General features: G+C 36.5%; 3 protein-coding genes across 4 annotated transcripts; all 3 read right to left on the reverse strand.

Moving 5' to 3' along the window:
- Positions 1 to 511: 511 nt before the first annotated feature.
- Positions 512 to 5126, reverse strand: LOC148905977 (uncharacterized). Of its 2 annotated transcripts, XM_089039051.1 has the most exons (3): positions 4724 to 5126; positions 3613 to 3734; positions 512 to 1319 (listed from the first exon to the last, which is right to left on the reverse strand). In XM_089039051.1, the coding sequence occupies exons 2-3, from the start codon at positions 3701 to 3703 to the stop codon at positions 811 to 813; spliced, it is 600 nt and encodes a 199-aa protein (XP_088895177.1). In that variant the 5' UTR covers positions 3704 to 3734; positions 4724 to 5126; the 3' UTR covers positions 512 to 810. The 2 variants fall into 2 exon arrangements, with proteins under 2 accessions (XP_088895177.1, XP_088895178.1); XM_089039052.1 differs by lacking the exon at positions 3613 to 3734 and having other exon boundaries at positions 4724 to 5115.
- Positions 5127 to 7021: 1895 nt separating this feature from the next.
- LOC116304991 (glutaredoxin domain-containing cysteine-rich protein 1) lies at positions 7022 to 12158 on the reverse strand. Its single transcript, XM_031714807.2, has 4 exons — positions 11473 to 12158; positions 11147 to 11380; positions 8424 to 8489; positions 7022 to 7901 (listed from the first exon to the last, which is right to left on the reverse strand). The coding sequence occupies exons 1-4, from the start codon at positions 11854 to 11856 to the stop codon at positions 7698 to 7700; spliced, it is 888 nt and encodes a 295-aa protein (XP_031570667.1). The 5' UTR covers positions 11857 to 12158; the 3' UTR covers positions 7022 to 7697.
- Positions 12159 to 12274: 116 nt separating this feature from the next.
- On the reverse strand, positions 12275 to 21189 carry LOC116304990 (uncharacterized). The gene is made up of 8 exons (XM_031714806.1): positions 21059 to 21189; positions 19950 to 20206; positions 19542 to 19605; positions 19055 to 19185; positions 17973 to 18091; positions 17712 to 17844; positions 16971 to 17067; positions 12275 to 13597 (listed from the first exon to the last, which is right to left on the reverse strand). The coding sequence occupies exons 1-8, from the start codon at positions 21126 to 21128 to the stop codon at positions 13539 to 13541; spliced, it is 930 nt and encodes a 309-aa protein (XP_031570666.1). The 5' UTR covers positions 21129 to 21189; the 3' UTR covers positions 12275 to 13538.
- Between the last annotated feature and the right edge of the window lie 324 nt (positions 21190 to 21513).

Consider the following 21513-nt stretch of genomic DNA (forward strand, 5'->3'; position numbering starts at 1 on the left):
GTGTGCGTCTGTTTTTTGTTTTTGTTTCTATCAGGGTTGGGTTAGTCTATTTTCTGACAAAGTAAACCCTTGATATATTACCAGTCCCCCTGGAAATAAAGTTGTAGAATTATTAGTGACTAACAGTCCAAGTAAGACAAAGAAAATGGAATTAGTGTATACCACAATGTATTGTTCTTGCTATTTTTCACAGCGGGGCAAGTATTGTAAAAATCCCCTAGAGTGATTTGATTTGGCCCGTGAAATATAGTTGTATAGTCAGTTAGTAACATACATTCCCAAGTAAAACAAAAAGAAACGATGGAATGTGTGTCTACTATTTTGTATTATACTTGTTATTTTGCACGGGTCAAGTAAGACCTCTCTAGCCCACCTTTTCCTCTCTATCGACCATCATCGGCATGCAGTCAAGGTTTAAGAACACGCGGTGCATCGCAACTAGCTGCACAAGCACGCAACATGTTGAACGCATGGGTTGTTGCTTGGCCCTGAGTTTCAAACAATCCGGTCATTTTATTCAAAATTGTCGTTTATTACCACAAAAAAATTACTTTTATAACCATGCACATGCACAAGCTGAAACAGTCCATATATAACCGCCATTTCAGTGGCCTAGCTAACATGAGTCAAGGTTAACGTTCGTTTTTTTCAAGGACAGAAATTATGTATTTTACATCTAGGACATCTAGGACTTTTCAAGACTATACGAACCCCCAGAGTGAGACTTGATACTTCCTGAGTTAAAATTATACTGCTATCGTATACTACATGCTGCTTGCCAGTTAATCTTTTGTAACTGTACCTAGTTGTTCATCGGGGAGGAACGTTTCCTCTGATGCGGCCGTTGTTCCTCTGATTCCATGCGTAATCATACTTATCCAAGTATTTCTCTTCACATTCTTGCACATCATCTTCTGATCCAGGGATGTTTTGGACCCGAACTTGTAACGTATACCCAAGTCTCATGGCCCTGTTGATGAGCTCACTCTTATGTGAACCGTCCCTACAGTATTCAAGAATACGTTGGTTCATGGAGCCGGGGCCATCTCTGTGAGCCATACCAATATATACCACTGGTTTTCCATTTCCCCTTACTCGGACACGAAGCTCGTAGATACCATCATCGTATTTTCTCGAGCGAAATCTCTTCCTTATCTTGCTGTAAATAAAGCCGTAGTGGCTCTCGTCACGTGGCTCGTAGTTTTTTGCATTACGTCTGGGTGCTCGAGGTACCAGAGCGGTGTACCAGGAACTCCAGTGAGAATTTGTCAGCCGTGCCACCCTTCGCGTATCTTCTCTCCTGATTCTTCCGGCCATTACTAACAAAAAATCACGAAAACCAATTATTGCAATGACTGAGGGCATGTATATTGATCAGTTTCTATAATTTTAACAGCAAATCTTTCCACCCACTTTAACACTAAGTGATGTTACATTCCCCACGCCTTGTCCCGAGGGTCTTGGGGTGTGGCAGGGACGTAGCAAGGTCTCGATTATATAGTCAAATCGCCAAATCCACAGAAATCCCGCATGAATTAATTAAATTTTGGTGACGAAAGCAAACTTTGGGGGTGGGGGGAGTGCCCCCCTCTAACCTTCGTATCGGACTCTATTTACATTTCATTATACTGATTTTGCTCTCAGCCTCGGATTGGATTCGTATTACATCTCAGCCAGGTTCTCGCGAATTTGAGCATTTTAGTGGGTCATGATTAATCTCCAGCAACTTTTCTCTCTTTTGCTACCAAAGCATTTTTTCTTATTTTCATTGTGGTGGAATAAGGTTCATATAAAAACATAAAACTCTTCATATGGATAACCAAATCGTTATGTAAAAGCAAAGGAGCACGGCATAAATACACACATAAATTTGTTGATTGGCCGAGACCCGGTCACATGATCATAGTTTCACTCCCCACTCTCCTCAATTATTTGTATCATCCGCCTATTTGCGACTTTTAAAAAACCGCATGCGCTTCCATACAACAGGAAGACCAATCAACAAATTTATTTTTGCCGTGCTCCCTTGGTAAAACAGGTAAAAGTAAGCTTAAGCTTTATTTTGTTCAGCTTTTTTAACCAGCGTTCAAGTCTGTCTAATGGTGTCGATTTGTCTTTAAAAAGTTCGGAAATATCCAATATTTGACAAAATAAGACATCCAAGGTAAATTTCACTAAACTTGATCTTTTATTGGATTATCTGTAGTTTTTATTGTTTTTTAAGTAAAATTAACCAGGAATTCAAAGCCTAAAAATGTCCGCCATGGAAAACTTTGTCTAAGAATTTTTCATAAACAAACTTGCCCCTGGGGTGGCTGGTCGTGGGTTGTGTACATGTGACAAAATTTCTAACGGGGCGAGTAGTAAAGTCGAAAACAAAAACTCATGCAGAGGAAACGATGTAGTGCATTTTAATTTCATTTTTTCACTTCATGGTTTTCATTTTGGGGACATTATCTTCATCTCCAATAAAAATAATAATTAAAGATTTTTTCTAAATTGGGCTCCCTGTGCCCATTGGGAGCTCCGCTTTTATGTGCCTAAATTTATATATTATTCTCTGTAAACAAGGGAATAAAAAAAAAACAACTGTTTATTACCATATTACTCTAAACGAAAACAAATATTTCATCATAATCACGTGTTACGTCGACGTCCGATCTCATTAAAAACTGCATCAAACATTAATTCAATTTTTATGTGACTTATGTTGCAAAAAAGATTTGCAGTCGGATAAAACACGTTTATGCACCAGCGTTCCAAACGTGAAAGGTAGCGGTCAAGCGTGAGGGGGTCCAGCCACCTTAATACACAGGAAATGAGAAGGATCTCATGAAGAATTGACGATTCGTCTAACCGGATTTCATTTCGTGAAATACAACAGAATGTCCATTACAGCGATTCACCACCAAGGTTGCCAGTATTGGTTTCCTGTGTTCTAGCACTTCTTTTGCTCTGTGTGGTTATTTTTTTGAATTTAGCCCGTTTTAAGGATTTTTTCCCCACCAGTAAGAAAGAAGAAACTCTTTTTTCTTCTCTTTTTTTTTATTCAAAAAATAACCACACAAGAAGTGCTATTTCTCAATGATTAGGTGGTAAAATTTGGAGGCTTTATTTCACGTTTTCTGAATGATTTTATTGACATTTTTGAATGAATCCCTATACATTTCCTTATTCTCTTCACATCCCCATAATACTTTGCGTCTTTGGGGGGTAACCAGTAGGTAAAAACCCACTTACTTTGCTAAAGGCTGATCAGTCAATGTTGACAATACCTTGTTTGGTATCCAAAAAAAAAAAAAAATGAAGAAGTAAAAATCAGAAAAAGAAAGAAACTTGAAGACGTTCTCAAGGTAAATTTTAAACATTTTTTTGGAAGTCAATACATTTTCTGTAAGACCAAAACTCTTCATGATCTGTACACACAAAAATAACTTGGAATAAACTGATAATCAGTATTGTACAGATAAAAGCAGGTATAGCATAAATACAATTAAGAAACCTTTCAATTTGGGGCAGTTTTTTGATTGGTTACTCCTAAAAGACGCAAGGCATTATGGGAATGTCAAAGTAGAGAATAGCATGACACCACAGAAACCAAGCTTGGGCTACCTGTGCACGTTATCGTTTGGATTGTGACGGATTGTGACGGGTCGACAACGGATCGTCTTGACCTTTGGCGATCCTTCTCGCCGGATTTCATTTCGTCAATATGCAGTCTATGAAGTCTCGTTCTAAAAATCAAATACACACTTATGGTTCGTTATTATGATATGCCTCGTTATATAAAGAGTATACAGAGTAATCGATCATTATTCATGACATGCCTCGTTCCATAAAGTGAAATTCATCGTTTGCAACCGAGTGGTTTTTTGCTGCCAATCACGTGTATTTTGCTGGTGCAAGAAAATGTTTACTGGGTTTTCGGGTTCTAATCAAAAAACAAATCCTATGGCCATGCAGAGCCACCAATAATACAACTCTGAGCAAAGAATTGGAGTATTAGAGCAGTACTGAAATAGTTCCGTATTTTTATTATAAATAAATGGCGAAAACTCGCTGGTGGACTAGTTTGGTCCACCAGGATGGCAGCCAAAATAAAAAAGTATTTCATGCAGAGCAGTTTTTATCAAACTCACTTTTAAGACATACATAAATCGAATTTAAAAACATTTAGAACACTAAAAATGTTTCAACGACTTTTGCAAACCCTAAAGCAGTAAGGTCAGAATTATGTGAAGAAAATCAAATTTTCACAACCTGAAAACAAAACGGTGAAACGATCTGAACTTCTCTAAACTTAGGCATCATATAGTTCTCTAAAACATATCAAAGAATGAAATCTATAGCATTCGATATATATAATTTAAGTTGCTATTTTCTTGGTCTATGTGAGGTAACTTGCAAAGGACGAATAGACTGATCGATCGTTATATATTATGACCGTGCCTCGTTCTGTAAAGTGAAATACAGACTTATCGATCGTTATTACTTGTTTTTCGAAATAAAGTTAACATTGATTATATATATAAGGACCGATAAATCAAGTTTTAATAAATATTATAAATAGATTTAGAAGCTAAGTAATACTTATTTACGATAGGCCATAATGGCCATGCTTAGTATGTCCGAGCATCAGCACGCTTTGATCGTATAGTAATCATATACTTTCTTATCAACGTTCTATTCCAGTCCGTGCCGATCACGGCATATGCATGCTTACCTGTTAGTGATGAAAAAGCTTTCCACGTTCGGACTTTTAGCGCTTAAAAATGCTTTTCTTTCTATAGAAGTGCGGTTATCATACAGTCAAGCCAGTTTGCACTACTTTCGCGCCGATTTTATAAAGACACCAACCGAAAAAAATTCCCTATCACGTGATCTGGCACTTTCTTGAGCCCCGGATGTAATCGATTCACTTCCGCTTTTTTCTGTAATACCAGTTGGTGTTTCCTTTCACTCGACTACGGCGCCAAATTACTTGATTCTAATTGGCCATTCAATTCAGCAATCAATAATGAGAGAAACAATAGTTCAAACGGGTATCCGGTCTTTTCGCTACCTTGCACTACTTACCTAAAAGGTCGTTTCGCTACCAAGTCCAGGCACGTTCGCTACCTTATCTCAAAATGTGAAATATCACAATATCAGGAATATATATTACATATATATTAATTTTGAGTCTATATCGATAAGTTTATAACGTGTTTTACGGCATCGAAACTCATAAATTTTCTGGTCAGATGTCGCTTCGAGAAATCTAAACCTTCGAGCGACTAATAGAATCTTGCGTTCAATGAAGAACTTTTCTGACAAATAAAAAGTTTTAGTTACAAAGAAGAAATCTAGTCGAGTTTTTCATAGTTATTTATAAATATCAACTATCACTCACCAAAAAAATCTTACGAGTCAAACTTTTACTCTTCGAGCAAGAGCGGGGATAAAAATAAGCCTTCCTTTCTCATAGCTTTCGATTTGTTTATTGTCACACAACGCCAGGAGTCCGTTCGCTACTTTACAACGAAGCTAAAATAACTCCACTAGATTGCTTGTTTCGTAACTGAAACTCTTCCTTGACATAAATATCCTCCAAAACATTTCCTAAGAAAAGAGCGAAAGCAAGAAACCTGTTTGATATAACAGATTACAGCGATTACACTCCCATTGCGCCAAATGCGCTTTGAAATTTCTTTCTCTAAAAAAACATTCAAATAATAACAAATTACTTAAAATTACTGATAATAAGCGATCAAAAATGTTATAGAGGAGGTTTACAGGCATCTTGAAATAAATTATGTCTTGAGAAAGAGTTAAAAAAAAAGCCTTGTGAATAACAAAGAAAACCGTGTCAATTGAGAAATAAATGCAGTTATCTACCGCTGAAAGAGCATCAGCTTGACTGGTGCTTACACTGGGACTGAATGACAGGTAGATCTGGGTGTCATCAGCATCAGCATCAGCATCAGCATCAGCCAGATGGCAGATGCGAATTAAGAATCTCAAACAGCTAACTCGTGTAGATTAAGAAGAGGAGGGGACCAAGACATGATCCCTTTGGTACACCATACAGTAAGGAAAACGTCTGAGAGAAAGTGCCGCGAACCAAGAGAGGGCAGTTCCATGAATGCCAATCACCGTTTCAAGCTTCTCAAGAAGTGTAGAGTGGTCAACGGTGTCGAAAGCGGCACTAAGTTCCAGTGAAGTTTCTGTCGAGTGAAATTTACGTCATGTGGTCAGAAATTTGCTTAGCAACTACCTTCTCTGTTAGTTTTGACACAAATTGAAGATTGCTTATAGGGCGGAAGTTCTTCAAGATCTTAGGGTCCATTCTAGACTTCTTTAGCAAAGGACGAACAAGAGCACACTTCCCAGACTCTGCAAAAACTCCCGATTGTAATGAAAGGTTGATCATCTTCATCTTCATCTTTAGGGCTCCTTTTGATATCAGATTGCATTTTGTATATCTGACTGGATAACCCTGTGTAAATAAAGGTTTCTATCTATCTAATAGGCAACAGCGTTTCCAAACAAACAGGAAGATGCGGTGAGGATCTCCAACGCCGTTTGGTGCCATTTGCATTCAGTAAGGACACATAACGGATTCAAAAATGCGAGTAAAAATCTATCGATTGTTTGTTTGTAATAATAATAATAACAAACTTTATTACAGTCTCAAAGCTTCTAGCTTGACACATGTGTCTTGCTAATCGTTGTTGTTGTTGCTCACTAGTTGTTAGTCATCGAGTTACGCACAGATGTCAGTGGGTGTGGCCTTTAAAATATGCCGGGTGTGTCGGAGCGCGCAACTCGAAAAATGGTTAGCTCGAAGTGTGTAACTCTAGGTTTTCCTTCCCTCCCTTTACATATACGATAAGTGAACTCTATTTAGAATCTCTCATACCACAGGCTTACCACCCTAAGAATTACTAGTGTAAGATTTCTTGGGTTTGGGATCCCTGTGGCACGGAGATAGTTGTTAATGAGTAGACGATTTTCAAAAATAAAAAAAATTATCTTGAAATAAAGTTTAATAGTTTATTACCTGTCTTGAAGTGTCTTTATTCATTATATAAACTGAAACTGATAGAAAAAATCTGGGCTAATATATTACACTTTACCGCAAACGTTTTCGCACGCAAATACGCGCACACTTCCGTATACGCATCAAATATTGTGCTCAGAAGTACAAACTTCAATTGCCTCTAACAACATGAGACAATGCAGCAAGATACGAAACTACAAATGCATTCTTAGGTCGTTTGCAAAGCCACGCGTTAGTACAAGAAGGGCGAAGCATATACTATAGTTTATCTTTTGGTTTAGATCATAGATAAATACTTAACATAGCATTCTTGCGCTAATCGTAAGATCCATACAACAGTTATTAAATATGTGTAAAATATAAATATATATACAGCCAAATATAGAAGAAAATAATCTATTAAGTACTAGAGTAATTTTCATAAGCCCGTGAAACAAATACCATTACTTAGTTAATGGGTAATAGTGAAATGACAACAAAGCAATGGAATAATAGTCAACTAATTTGTATTAGGCTTATGTGTAATTCACGGGTTTATGAATACCACTCTAAAGCATTAATGTTTATGATAAACATTTCTTCCTTCATATCAATTCATTTCTGTACAAAGTCCTACAATGCCAGGCTTATGAGTAGATTCAGTAATTGCTCGCGTTCACTCGGGCTTCTGTAAATCCTGCTCTGAATTCCCAGTGCAAGTAGGGCATCGTTGGAGTCCATTTTCGTTACACACTGTACACTTCAATACGCTAATTTCCCGCGAGATTCGCGTCTTTCTTGAGGTTTTGCTACCTTTACATGAAGTGCAGTTGACGTACTCGTAACCTCCACACGTCTCACACACAGAACCGTTCAACTTCTGCAAGAAAGATAGGAAAAAAAAGAACCTGAAATACACCCTAAAAAATAAAAATCAAGTTCTGCACAGAATGTTTGTATTTTTTTTTTCTTCGTTTGCTTGTTCATTCGATTTGTTGATTTGTTGTTGTAGATTGTGGATAACATCATCATATCTGTTGTTTTGTTAAACAAGCTGACATGAAACTTGCAAAGAATTTTCGTACTGGTATGTTTCGACAATGGTGCCCCTATAATCTTCAGTGAACCACAAAAGAGAATTAAATGGAGTAGAAAAGGACTTATGATTTTTTTAAAATCGGCTTGTGGCATCAAACTCACATGTATGTATCCGTGATAGATACGACAATGAGATAGTGATCACCCAGAAACTGAAATTTGAATTCGTGTAAAGAGGTTTTGAGGATATACCTAATGGGACTTCGGGATAAAGTAGGCTGGAGGCGTCCTCCTAGAGCCTCTTCAGACGGAAATGTACAAGGTACGCCTAAAAAACACCTCAAAAACACCTAACCGACCTTACCTCAAAGTCTGACAGTAGACTTTTTAACTGCCCTAATTCGTTGAGTTCTGTGATTTCCTTTGTTCCCTAAAAAATGAAATTAAATAAAGATCATCTATAAATATTTGAAACCAGCTGCTGAAAGGTTTCGGAATATCGACGATTTATTATTGTTTTTTTTTCAAGAAAATCAATTTTTTTGAAATATTTTAAATTAAAAAACATTATTACAGTGCAGCAGTCAGAAGACGCAAAGCATTGGCAGATGAACGTGCAAGGGATTGACAGGGCAACGCCATGGAATTGCTAGAGGAACACACAAAACATTATTACAGTGCAGCAGTCTGAAGACGCAAAGCATTGGCAGATGAACGTGCAAGGGATTGACAGGGCAACGCCATGGAATTGCTAGAGGAACACACAAAACATTATTACAGTGCAGCAGTCTGAAGACGCAAAGCATTGGCAGATGAACGTGCAAGGGATTGACAGGGCAACGCCATGGAATTGCTAGAGGAACACACAAAACATTATTACAGTGCAGCAGTCAGAAGACGCAAAGCATTGGCAGATGAACGTGCAAGGGATTGACAGGGCAACGCCATGGAATTGCTAGAGGAACATACAAGGGAATCGCAGGAGAACACTCAAGGGACTTGCAGAGGAACAAGCAAGGGATTCACAGAGGAATAAGCAAGGGATTCGCAGAGGAACAAGCAAGGGATTCGCAGAGGAATAAGCAAGGGATTCGCAGAGGAACAAGCAAGGGATTCGCAGGGGAACAAGCAAGGGATTCGCAGAGGAACAAGCAAAAATTTCAATCATAATTTCCAAAGTAATAACGTCTTCAACATTTACATATTCTAAGCCGGGGCATTACAAGGTTATAAAGCAATTGATGGTTTCAACCATTCCCAAGAGAATTAAATAACAAAAGACACGGCGGCCATGTTGGAATACATAACAAAAGAATTCATTGGCAATTCTTTGTTAAGTTCCTCGAACATGGCCGCCGTGAAAATCATCAATATATTCACCCACCCGGTACAGCTGCTCAGTCAAATAATTAAAAGTCTTTAACCATTTACATCCTATTGAAGAAGTTTATTTTTCTAAAAATACGACACCACAGGAGATGACGTTTTTTTCCTGTTTGAATGACGCAAATGAGATGTAAGCTGAAACGACCAACCGAAAGCTAAAATACGGTGATTTTCTTTTCAAACACTTATAGTAAGCAGATGTCGTTGAGAATATTTATACAAGCAGACAATGTTAAGAATGACTCAAAAATTAATGACGTCGGAAACACAATTTGGTATTTTAGTGTTATATAACTTGGTATTTTTAATTCTTTATCTCACTGAATGTGGTTAATGAAAACTTCGTTTAACTTTTTTTCCAACAATGGGGGATCAAAATTTCCCTTGTCCTTGCAGTTAATGAGGCCAAGAATTTTGAAAAGTGCTGCAGCTTAAAAATATTTCGCCCTTCGTTCCTAATTTAATTTAATTTTTTGATTTTTGGAAGTGAAGAAAAATGGAAAAGTTAAATAAAAACCTTCGAAGCACAGCAGAGAACCAACAAGGTATATGACGACAGGTCCGGGAATTGTGAAATTAAAAGCGACCTATCAAAAAAGATTAGAAAGTCAAAGCCTTTAGACGTATGTGTCAAAAGTCACAAAAAAGCGAGAGCTAATCAATAAATTAATTAAGATTAAATATATCGTATTGAGCACAAGACAACCAGGAATTTAAAAACGTGTTTTTTTCAATTTCCAGGACTGTTCTGCTGGTATCATATCTCTTTTGTTTATGGACATTATGAACTCGAATAAGCATTGGAAAACGAGGATCAAAGGCTTCAAAAACAATAGATGTCTTTGACAATAAATCAGCCGCTTTTTTGATCAGCAACAAAGATAATGTACACATCAACGACCTTGAAGACTAACAGCGGTCTTGTTATTCTGTAAGAACTTTCTTCATAAAAAAAACTAGTTAAAATCTGACAATAAAATCGTAAATAAAAACGCAAAAATTCAGACTGTTTGAAAGATGGACTGTTAAATAAAACTTCGAAAGTCTACGTCTTTACATACGGTAAGTATTCATGATATGCGGATATGCAGGAAAAGCAAAAAATTGTTCCACATCAATAGAAAGAGTTATAAACCAATAGAATCCTGAGGAGAGGATTTGTTTATAAACCTTCACTGGAGGACTTAACATAAAAGCCATTGTTATGTCGAGGCTAAATGCTAAGTCTAATGGGATTTTTTGAACAGTATTTAAAAAGTAACATTTTTTATCTTGGTAAAAAAGACCGTCAGACGGCTTAGACAGTGTTAAATGAACTAAGATCTTTCACAGAATTCTTTTATGAATTTATAATGCTTTAGCGAGCGGATGCTAGACTTGGCAAATGTATCGAAGCTGAATTCCTATGCTGTCGACCACAACATGGTTATCTTAAAACTTCTGAAGTGTTAAACTAAACTTCAAGAAGTCATCACGGAAGTTATTTTAGTACTTCACTATCTTGTCTGAAAAACTGTACTCGGGAAAATGTACTTGGTAATAGTAACCTCAAACAATATTTATATTTGTTCAAGAATACAAACACATCACATTCTTTTGAGTCTATTCTTCTCGTCGAGGACTTTTCTATAAAGTTTAAACATTTTACACGACACTTTTTTCTACTAGATTATTAAATTATGGAATACTACTAAAACTTACCCCTAGCAGATGTCCATTGACAAAAACTTGTGGCACTGCAGTTCCTTCCATTCCTACACGGTTGTCTAGCTCAGCTTGGTATTCTTTATGCATAAATATATCTCTTTCATCAACTTTTAATCGAAGATTTTGGAATATCTTTCTTATATTTTGACAGTTCGCAATAGTAGAGCGTATTCCTCCCATTGACGTCGAATAGAATATTATTTTGCGGGATTCGGAGTCTTCATTCGCCTGAATATACGAGTAAAAGATTAATTTAAGTATTACGACTTTTTGAATTATTCAATGATCCGAAGAGCCTTCCAGAAACTTTGTCAACTCACCTCGGACAAAGCTGTCATACTTCCCGCTTTGGAAAGATGTTTCTTTCGATCTTTGATTATATTTTTAAATCCTCTCACAGTTCCTGTTGGTCCTACGATTTCTTCTTTCTTCTCGTCTTCTTTTCCGTTCAAAGCAATTCTAAGGTTTTCGAAATTCTGCTCCAAACTTGTGCTGCTGCTACTGCTGTAGCTTTTTAGGTCGACATCTCCATTGGAAATACTCGACGACCGACTACTATTCAGCGAATCCATCTTCGAATGCTGGAGTTTGAAGTTGGCTGACCTTCCAACACTTAAGGGATTGTGAAAGTTAAAGAAAATCCCATGCGGCCTGCTATGTCTGTGAATCTCTGAAACAAGGCTAGTTGTTATTCTTTTTTTCATCTCTGCCGGATAGAACTCGGTTTTCTAGTGGTGGAAATTACGAATCTTTTTTAAAAAATCAGCACGAGATCTCGCTGTGCAACCTTTAATTTGTTTGGCCCCCGTTCCTCACAAGCAAACCGTCCAATGAATCGGCATACCTCTTAGTGTATTAATCAGGTCCGCTGATTGGATCGAGCTGAATTTTCTAACACTTTCAAACAACTCAAAATTAGCAGCGAAAACAAATCGAATATTAAAATTTAGAATATCTCTATTAAACTCCGGCTATCATAATTTGAAAGTCGGTGAATAGGTAGAATCCAAGTTCTGATTGATTAACCAAGCCTATAAAAGTATTCGAGTCATTTATATTCATGTCATTGGTCAGTTATGGAACACAATCACATATAAATAAAGACCAATTATGTAATCTGACTTGGGGCTCTCCGTACAATTTATTATTCTAGTACTTATGGAAAATTCGAATACGCACTGCTCTTGTTTTTGTGCCTGCCCTGATACAATAGTAATATTGTTTAGTTGAGAATAAAAAAAACATTTTAAACTCGAAGCCAAAACTACACCAAAGGCTCGAAAGATCGGTCCCAAGGTTCTAACAGGTGTAAAAGTCTGAGATGATGCAAAACTTATGCTTATTATCTGGCTTCAATTATCTACAAGGAAACCTACCGAAACGTTTCTATCTCTAGTGATTAGAAAATATTGAAATGTGTTAGTACGAAAAAATAAGAATAATTAGCCAAAAATGCTTTATTCGAGAGGGCAACCAAGTGCAATGTCAAGAAAGTGTCAGTATGACAGTCTAATACCATTATTTATACAGCGTTATTTTTATCGATTTTTCTTATAATCTTCATAAATGTTACGTTCCCAGTTTTACTTAGAATTTATTCCTTAAACTCTCTTTCCGATTATGCAAATTTTCAGTCGAATTTTCTATTCTGCGTAATTTTCTATTGTTTTCATAATTAAGTTTTGGTCCTTCGCAGATAAGTTAAATACTTAGATTAATTTTACGAATTGTTTTTTCTGGGACTAAAAATAAATTTCCTCTCTCACCTAACACAGGACTTCCGAAATAATATATTTTTGAATTTTTATCAATTTTTATCTTGTAGTTAAGGGCATCTCTAGCCTCTCAAGAATTGAAATGACAAGCTTATTTTCATCGTACTCCTAAGAAATCCGCCATTTGATAAAATAGGGGGGGAAATATTCACAAAAAGAATGATTTGACTACGTGTACGTGGTCATCAGTGAACAGTTTTTTTCAAGACTTTGAATTAAAAAATACACAAAAAGACTAATAAATAACAAAAAAGAAAAGTTTAAAATGGAAAAAGTCAGTAATTTACATTATTTTTATCTATTTTATATCGTAAATAATTATTTTTCCCTTGTCTTTGCTTGAAGTAGGAATGACTCGTAACACCTGCCCAATGGGTCAGTTTTAAATGCTGGCTATGGCAACTGCATGTCCTGTGCGCTGTCAATTAGTTCAAATGTATCATTTTCACCGCCAACAAACGCTCCACCATCCAAAACTACAATTTTCGGCCGTAGAGTGCATATGCATACTATATTTCCCATTCCCAGTAAAATATATCTCTAGTTTTATATTTGACATTTGGGATCGTAGGAGGTCTCGGAGTAACAGGATAAAATACCTCCCTTAACTTTTACCACTGATCCAATGGAGTTTGATGGCAGCCAGAAACGAAGTCTGTATAATATTGCTCTGGTGAAAAAATGCAAAGTTTAAAGGTTAAAGATATTTTACTTCTGTTCAAATATTTGGTAAAAGATGCATATGTAAAATACTACACAAACAAACAAACAAAATAACTTTACAAAAAGACGACGTTAACCTAAACAATCTAACACAGAAAAATAAATAATACTACATGAGTCTATGAAAACTATGAAATCTTACAGGGAGACCCTCGAACCCGTTAACTCGAGTTTTTTTTTTTTTTTTTTTTTCGTCACTTTTATTTTAAATGCATACTGTAAAGTCTACTCGGTTTGAAACAGTAGAAAATTCAGGAAATAACCTGGGAAAATAGAGACTTTTAGCATCATGTTTATCGCTAACCGCTAACCGATAGGAATCGGGCCCTGAAAAACGCCCGCAAACACCGAGAATTAAACACTCGGCATCAATGAAATTTAATATGGTCACTCTTCCGACGACAACTTCGCTATGACGCCTTGATAAATGTCGAAAGTTTGAAGGAAACCGCCTGACGTCGAACTGCAATTTGAGGTTTGTAGGGCTAGCAAAAAACATCTTGCTAAAGGTCTCTAATGACTCGTATGTTCACGATTCCAGTGTAAATGTAACGAGCCCTCAACATGTATACTAGTAAAGACGATAATTTAAGGCACTGCTTGAGATAGAGTACTCTTATTTTAGAAAAAAAGATGTTTCCTGTTTAGAGAAATGGGTGTGGGAATAAAAGCGGGAACGGACGCGAATAAAAAAAGCTCTAAATATTTTTAAAAAACTTTCCACGCATCTGTTGATTGATAAGTACCAAGTAATGTTTGAAATCGTTGAACTTGACACAATGTGACTATTATCACTGATGTTAGGACAATAACGTCGGAAATATCAGAGACAAGCTTTAATCAAAGTCGCGACTTTTTCATAAAATGACATCCATATTGAAGAGAATGTTTTTAAATATAGAATGTGAAATAACTATAATTGGCATTCTTATTTCCTTTATCTGCAATCTGCCGGAGAAAATGGACTCAATGCACAGACTCCCTCTCTCCCCATAAGTGCTCCGTCTAAAGAATGTTTAAGGTCCTGTTAAAACTTTGTTAAAACTTTTTTTTTTTTGACTTTAACGTTTTGAATTTTTTGCTGAAACTTGTGCGGTGCAAGGTAAAACTTCCGTCGTGATAGAAGTTTCACCAAAAGTAGTTTCTACTTGTGCAAACGAAACTTGTGCCACGAACAAGTTTCAGGACGAAATTGCACCGTGTAACACCGTTGCACACAAGTTTCATCTAAAAGTTTCAACATGTAACAGGGCTTTAAAGTCTAAGCCATAGACGTTTAAGTATGTGAGATCACTGGAGACTGAAATAAGGGATGTGCACGAAACTAGTCGCAGAAAAAAATTGTTAAGTTACTGTACGATTGGACCTTTAGTTTAATAGCTCCTTAACCTTGCTATTTCTTTCCTCACGATCTCTCTCTCTCTCCATTCATTCAAGGATGCCAATATCATAATAGTCAAAACTAGCTGCAAAGTCTATTTTTGGTAAAATATGTGGTATATTGCGTCTATATCGTTCAATGAAATGAAAAACCAGCAATCCAGCAAATATTTGTCCATAAATAAAAATTAATTGATCAGAACGCGTCATCATAATTTGAGCACGTTCAAAATCGCTGATCGCAAGTCGTCGCCACAAGCTATCAAGCGAAGAGCAAATTTCAAAGAGGAAACTAGTTTCCGTAAAGAATCCTGATTTTTGATGCGTAAAAGCTTATTTTAAAGGTTTAGAACCACGTATCATGGAATCAACTAAATCTTATCGAATCCAAGCAAAGAAAATATCAGAAAATTTTACATTATTGAGAGTAAATGTTTTTGCATTGTTTTTATAATCAACGCATTGAGTTATTCAGTGCAAGCACAAAACTGAATGTAAAACGAAGCCTGATTTATTTTTGAATATTGTATGTGAGCATTGAAGGAAGGAAGGAAGTATAGTTTAGGATAAAAAAGGCGCTTTTGTCAGATTTAGGAGCCCAGCTGAAAAGGCGTCTCTCGTTAAGATCGTTGATTGTTGTCGCACAGTCAAAAAAAAAAAATTCTTCCATTGTAACGGAAATTTTTTCTATAAGCTGGATTTATTTTTGAATATTGTATGTGAGCATTGAAGGAAGGAAGGAAGCATAATTTAGGATAAAAAAGGCGCTTTTATCAGATTTAGAAGCCCAGCTGAAAAGGTGTCTCTCGTTAAGATCGTTAATTGTTATCGCACAGTCACTAAAAAAATCCTTCCATTGTAACGGAAAAGTTTTCTATATATGACAAGTAAAAATTAAAGGACATTACTAATTGAAATGCTTCGGAAATCATTATTATATCCTAGTAACAATGAAAGAAGAAGAAAAAAAACTAAATGAATATAGAATATTGTCATCACACACACGGTGACAACCTACGTCAGTAGTCAGGAACATTCATAAATCGCCAACATCATTAGTCAAGGGTAATTGAGTCGAAATATTTATGACAAGCTTGAGTAAGATTAATTTCATCATTAAGTAGTTCTTTCTTAGCGTGTGAGTTAAGGCTCACTGAGATATCGAGAGTTGGATGGGTCATGGGCAGAGAAGGGGAGAAATATATTACTACTTCTGCCAGCCTTTAAGCCCCTTACTCAGTGGCGAATTCAGGGGGAGGGAGGGGGCACCAGATTCCATTCGATCTTTAAGCCATTTATGCATGTTCTTTACACTCAGTAGAATGGAACTGGAACCTCCCTTTGTGATCACACTACCTTTTTCTGTGTGGTAGCCATTTTGTTACCCCCCCCCCCCCCCCCCTCTTTAGTAAGTAAGTAAGTTTTATTTGGCATCTTGCACGCTAACGTACATTAACGGTAACCTAAATAATATACATGAGATAATATTTGTACACTGACTTTTTACATTGTTTTTCCATTTGATTATTGTCTATCGTTAATATTTTCTTTTGGTAGATTGGTAATGTTGTATATGAATTTAGCAATAATTTTATTGGTATTTTTTAATGTCAGGTGGATTTATCAGAAAGAGGAAAAGATCGTCGTGTTGCATTGTATTCAATGCAACTTCAATCTCTCTCTCTCTCTCTATAAAGCCCACTTCTCCTTTCTTCATATAATGTGCAATTCAATAAGAAGTGTGCTTCACCTTCAGTTTCTTTTTTGCAGATTGGACATATTCTATCTCTTGAAAATCTTTGATTTACTACTGCCCCGACTGCCCCCCCCCCCCCCCCCCCCAAGACCCCTCTTCCTTTCAGTCATAGCAAGGAGTTCGGCTTATCAGCTCTTCCTCAAGGCTCTTACATTTGTAAATATATTTTTCAACTATGAATTACCTGTGTCAGCACTTATCACTCCATGGCGAATCAGAAAATCTAAGATGACTAGAGCACAGTTAGGTTTGAATTCATCTGTTACTATCATCTCTTTGACCTAAAAGTGGATAATAGTATTCATTAACATCTTTTGTCTAGAGTAATCTAAGAGTATCCTAGGCAAACGATTGCAAATGAAGAGGCGGAGGATCTAGGGAGGGTTTGCAGGTTTGTCAAGCCACCAGTACTGTAATCGAACCCCCTAAATTACCTCTACCAACCCCCTAATTCGGTAAACCTTGAATGTGTCAAACCCCCTTAATGACGAGTATGAATTAACCCCTAATTAAAAGCTGGAAGCACATTTTTTTGGTTCCCCAATCTGAAACATTTTTGGTTCACCAGTTATATGTCATAGTTTAATATAGTTGGTTTAAAGACCCCCTTAACCAAAATGCTGAATCCACTCCCCAAGTGCTGTATTTCCAGCTTTCTAAAACAGTTATAAAAAGATCCTTCCACAATCCATTAATGAGAAATGTTTATGATGTAGAAAAGAAAAAATACAAATACAGCTTTCAATAGATGCTTATTTGCACCATCACGTGATGGCAGCCATGACAGAAGGCACAACAATAGAGTCTTTCTCACACTGGGAAACTGAATTCTTTCTCGTGTAAATCAGATTAAACCAGATTCAATTGTTCCTGCCTCATGTCATGACTGCCATCACGTGATGGCTTTAGGTCATTATCCTTATACCTTGTTAATTGGCCAGCAATAGAACTCACTGACTTCTTTATCATTAGGAGTTGGGATAAAATCAGTTGGCAAAACTAAATCATACACAAACTGAAGTTCTGGGAAAATTCCTCTCTCATTATCCAAACAATAACTGTAATTGAAAATCAAGAGGAATAATATTAACATAAAACAAACCTCAAAGATTTATAAGACAGTGCTTGACTATTGTAGAATTGAGCTAGCAAGATTGTGCATGATGAATGAGACAATAACATGTACCTTACTGTTCCACAAGGGATTGCTTGGTTTGCAAGGTTTTCTGGGATAGATGCTTCTTCGGCACATTCCTTGACCAGTGTTTCTTTGACACCCATTCCACAACTTATACCACCTGCCACCTGTGATGAAAAATATTGTTAGTGGGCAATCTGCATTACAATAGCTGTCAATAATAATCATCATTAGAATTATCATTATCAGAATCATCATCATCAGAATCATCATTACTATCATCATCATCATCAACATCCCCCAACCATCATCATCATCATTGCCATCACGATAACAATAATAATCATCATAATCATCAACCATAGTCAAGCATCACCATCACCACCACCATCACCATCACCATCATGCAAAAATCATCACCACAATCATCATCATCACCATTATCATTACAGTCAAACTACCTCACGTAGAACACGTAGAGGTCATTAATTAATGACTTCATTTTTGGATTCTTGATTTCATTATTCGATTTGAACATTCATTAATGAAAACGAATCTTCAATATTCAAAAAATAATAATAATTTGAAAATTCAATTAACTTGGCTTGTAGGTTCTTGTTTATAGCGCAAACAGAAGGTATGTCATTAATATTACATATTCCTTGCACAAAAAGTTGTTTTTGCATTTCAGTTGCATATATGCTTGGCTTTTGTATATGCCAGGCTTTGAAGATTCATTTTCAATAATGGATGTTTGAATCGGATAATGAAATCAAGAATCCAAAAATAAAGTCATTAATGACCTCTGCGTGTTCACGCTTGAGGTAGTTTGACTGTAACCATCACCATCACCTCAACCATCATCATCATCATCATCATGCTAACGATCATCATCATCATCATCGTTAACCAACACCTTTACCATTATTTTAATCATCACAATCATCATCATCACCACAATAACCATCCTCAATATTGCAATATTCCACTCAATATTGTCCAATAGCAAGGCATCTACCACAGGGAGACCAACATAATGTTGCACACTTTTCCATATGCTTTCTTCAAAGTGTTCCTTCAAAGTCAAATATATATGATGTTGTTATTGGTTTCTGTCTATAGTTACTTACAACTTGATCAAGCATTCCAGGGTATGTCTGTTTAGTCAAACTTCTCCTTCCAACCCACATGTAGAGGTCACCCTTGTCATTCTTGTAATAACCATTTAAATGCACTCCATACTGAATTACTCCTAAAAGACCTTTCAAAATAGACAAATAATCATAAATAATAGCCATGAAAAAATCGAGTGATCAAACATTTTCATTTTTATTTTATTTGTAAGGGAAATACAAGATTGGTAAAAAAAATATAGCTAGTAAATGAAGTAAATAAAGAAACATACAACCATTATTGCAAGCACGCATGAGACATGACACAAGTAGGTTTTAAAAGTTTAAAAACTTGACATTTGTTACAACAATGTAAAAACACCCAAAAAACTGTTGTTTGTTGTTTTTATGAGGGTAGCCCTCAATAGTCAGTGGCTACATGCAACAGACCTGTGACCCTTGACAACTGCTGTTAATAAGCATATAGGACAACTGAGTTACTTACATGCAGCTGACCTTTCAACCTTTAAAAGTGGTTTTTCATAGAATGATCTACTAACAGCATACATCTGAAAATACACATAGCACAGCTGCCGCTAAGCTAGGGGTAATCAACCATATCATTATATTGCCAAATGGTATCAGCCTTGCAGGGACTACACCCCCCAACACAACATACACATCCTCATTTCCAAATACTTCAAAACTGCAATATCCTTTTGTTCAAAATGCAAATGAAATCACGCAGACAGCAAGTCTTTTGGGGAGGGTAAGGTTTCAAGTGCGTCCTGGCTCCATGAGTGAGCCATTTGTCATTCTTTGTGTCTGTTCTCTTATTGATCATATCTGCCAGTCAAACAGATTGAAAGATTATGCTGTTATTGTAGAAAATATCATCTATAATGTACAGTACCTCATCTCTCCATCCCTTTAGAGTCAAAAACAAATCTTTCCTCCTAAATTCTTGCATAACATCATCAACTTTTTTAGTTCTTTGTTCAAAAGTCTGAAGATTTGAATCCAAAGTCACATGACCAATGCCTCCATCATCGTTTCTGACTAGCTTGAAAACATCTGTGTGTTTTTCCAGGTGAGGCAATACATATGGTGAGATGGTACCCACAGGGATACCATCAACAAGAAATGGTGTGCATTGTGAAACTAATTGACCTGTGAATAAATAAAAAATTGTGATATCGATAGTATAGAGGGCACAGCACAGGTTCAAATCATGTTCAAAACTCAGAATTTTTTCTGAGTATTATAATTAGCAGCTACATAAGTTGCTTGATATACTGTGCAGATCAGCTCAATTAGATACAATTTTGTTAGTTCACTTTTTCATGGAGTATGCACTCCATTGTGCTTGATAGGAATTGTACACATACATATAGAGATGAAGATTAGAGATGTCTATAAATAGGGTTTGTGTATGTGTGTTTGCATCATTATAATGTTAGAGCCAAAGCTAAGATTCATTGTTCATGTCAACGTTAACTTTGCCACCATTTAATTAATGCATCTGCTGGTTCTCATTAGATGTCAAGCACTCACATCTATCTTACCCTGTGCCTTTCCAATTGTCATTTCTTTAATGCCCCCTCATTTCCACTTGTTTTAAATGCCACTTCTCTCCCCCATCCTCATCCCCCTCCCCTGGTGCATGGCCAATGAAGACATATAGTCAAAAGCCTGCATGCTTTGGTGTCACAATGGTCTAAGTTGATATTCAACAAGAGATGTTTAATTAATGAACCAAAACGATGCAGCAATGTTTTGTTTTTGTTTCTTTGTTTGTTGTTGTTCTTATTTTTGCTATTTCATCCTCTTGGGAATAAAGATTACATTCTTCTATCCCACGAATCCAGAATAAGAGAACGTTTTGTTCTCATCTTTAGACTAGCTGCCTTTTGATGCAAATCACATGCAACACTTTTTCATAATTCGAGCATAGTAGATGCACGCTGTAAATAGTGTTATGTTGATCCCTGGTGATCCCTTATTCCCTACACGTGTTCTTACCTGACCGAAAATTATTCAGGCGACGAATAAGATTGAGAATCCCTTGCGACCAAGGATTTAAAGAAGACATAGGTGAATCATTAACAACAGACTGCCTAAAGTTATTTGGTGGGATATCTGTGGTTTCTCGATCATAAGTGGGACACAGGAAACCCAAACTCTTTGATCTTAAGCCAATGTCGTGTGGACAATTTTGAATAAAAACACCCCTTAGAATAAAAGTAAACTATTTTCCTCACGTTGCTGGTAGCGTTTTTTTTATTTATTATTATTGATTTGAACAACCGTTAAGTATTTATGCGTTTCTCCACTGTTCAGAGCTGCTTGGGCTTCCTGTGGTTGGGTTCCTCTGTGGTATGTGGGCTCCCTGTGGTACTTTTCCTATAGCTGCGGGGTAAGAAGTTGTTTGTGATCCCAATTCATCCCTTCCTCCCCTCTAGTTGGACTACAATGGA

Source organism: Actinia tenebrosa, unplaced genomic scaffold (assembly GCF_029948245.1).
Source record: "Actinia tenebrosa isolate PJP-AT-01 unplaced genomic scaffold, QUT_ActTen_1.0 PGA_scaffold6__47_contigs__length_16458017, whole genome shotgun sequence".
NCBI lineage: Eukaryota > Metazoa > Cnidaria > Anthozoa > Actiniaria > Actiniidae > Actinia > Actinia tenebrosa.

Excerpts from the sequence above, each read along its gene's own strand:
- LOC148905977 (XM_089039051.1), bottom strand. The coding sequence starts at position 3,703 with ATGAAATCCGGCGAGAAGGATCGCCAAAGGTCAAGACGATCCGTTGTC. Across the intron at positions 1,320-3,612 it reads CCAAACGATAACGTGCACAG|TAATGGCCGGAAGAATCAGG; the intron begins GTAGCCCAAGCT and ends ATTTTTTGTTAG.
- LOC116304991 (XM_031714807.2), bottom strand. The coding sequence starts at position 11,856 with ATGAAAAAAAGAATAACAACTAGCCTTGTTTCAGAGATTCACAGACAT. Across the intron at positions 11,381-11,472 it reads GTATGACAGCTTTGTCCGAG|GCGAATGAAGACTCCGAATC; the intron begins GTGAGTTGACAA and ends TCGTATATTCAG. Across the intron at positions 8,490-11,146 it reads TCAATGGACATCTGCTAGGG|GGAACAAAGGAAATCACAGA; the intron begins GTAAGTTTTAGT and ends TTCATTTTTTAG.
- LOC116304990 (XM_031714806.1), bottom strand. The coding sequence starts at position 21,128 with ATGTCTTCTTTAAATCCTTGGTCGCAAGGGATTCTCAATCTTATTCGT. Across the intron at positions 19,606-19,949 it reads TAAAGGGATGGAGAGATGAG|ATGTATGCTGTTAGTAGATC; the intron begins GTACTGTACATT and ends GTGTATTTTCAG. Across the intron at positions 17,068-17,711 it reads ATTGCTGGCCAATTAACAAG|GTCAAAGAGATGATAGTAAC; the intron begins GTATAAGGATAA and ends ATCCACTTTTAG.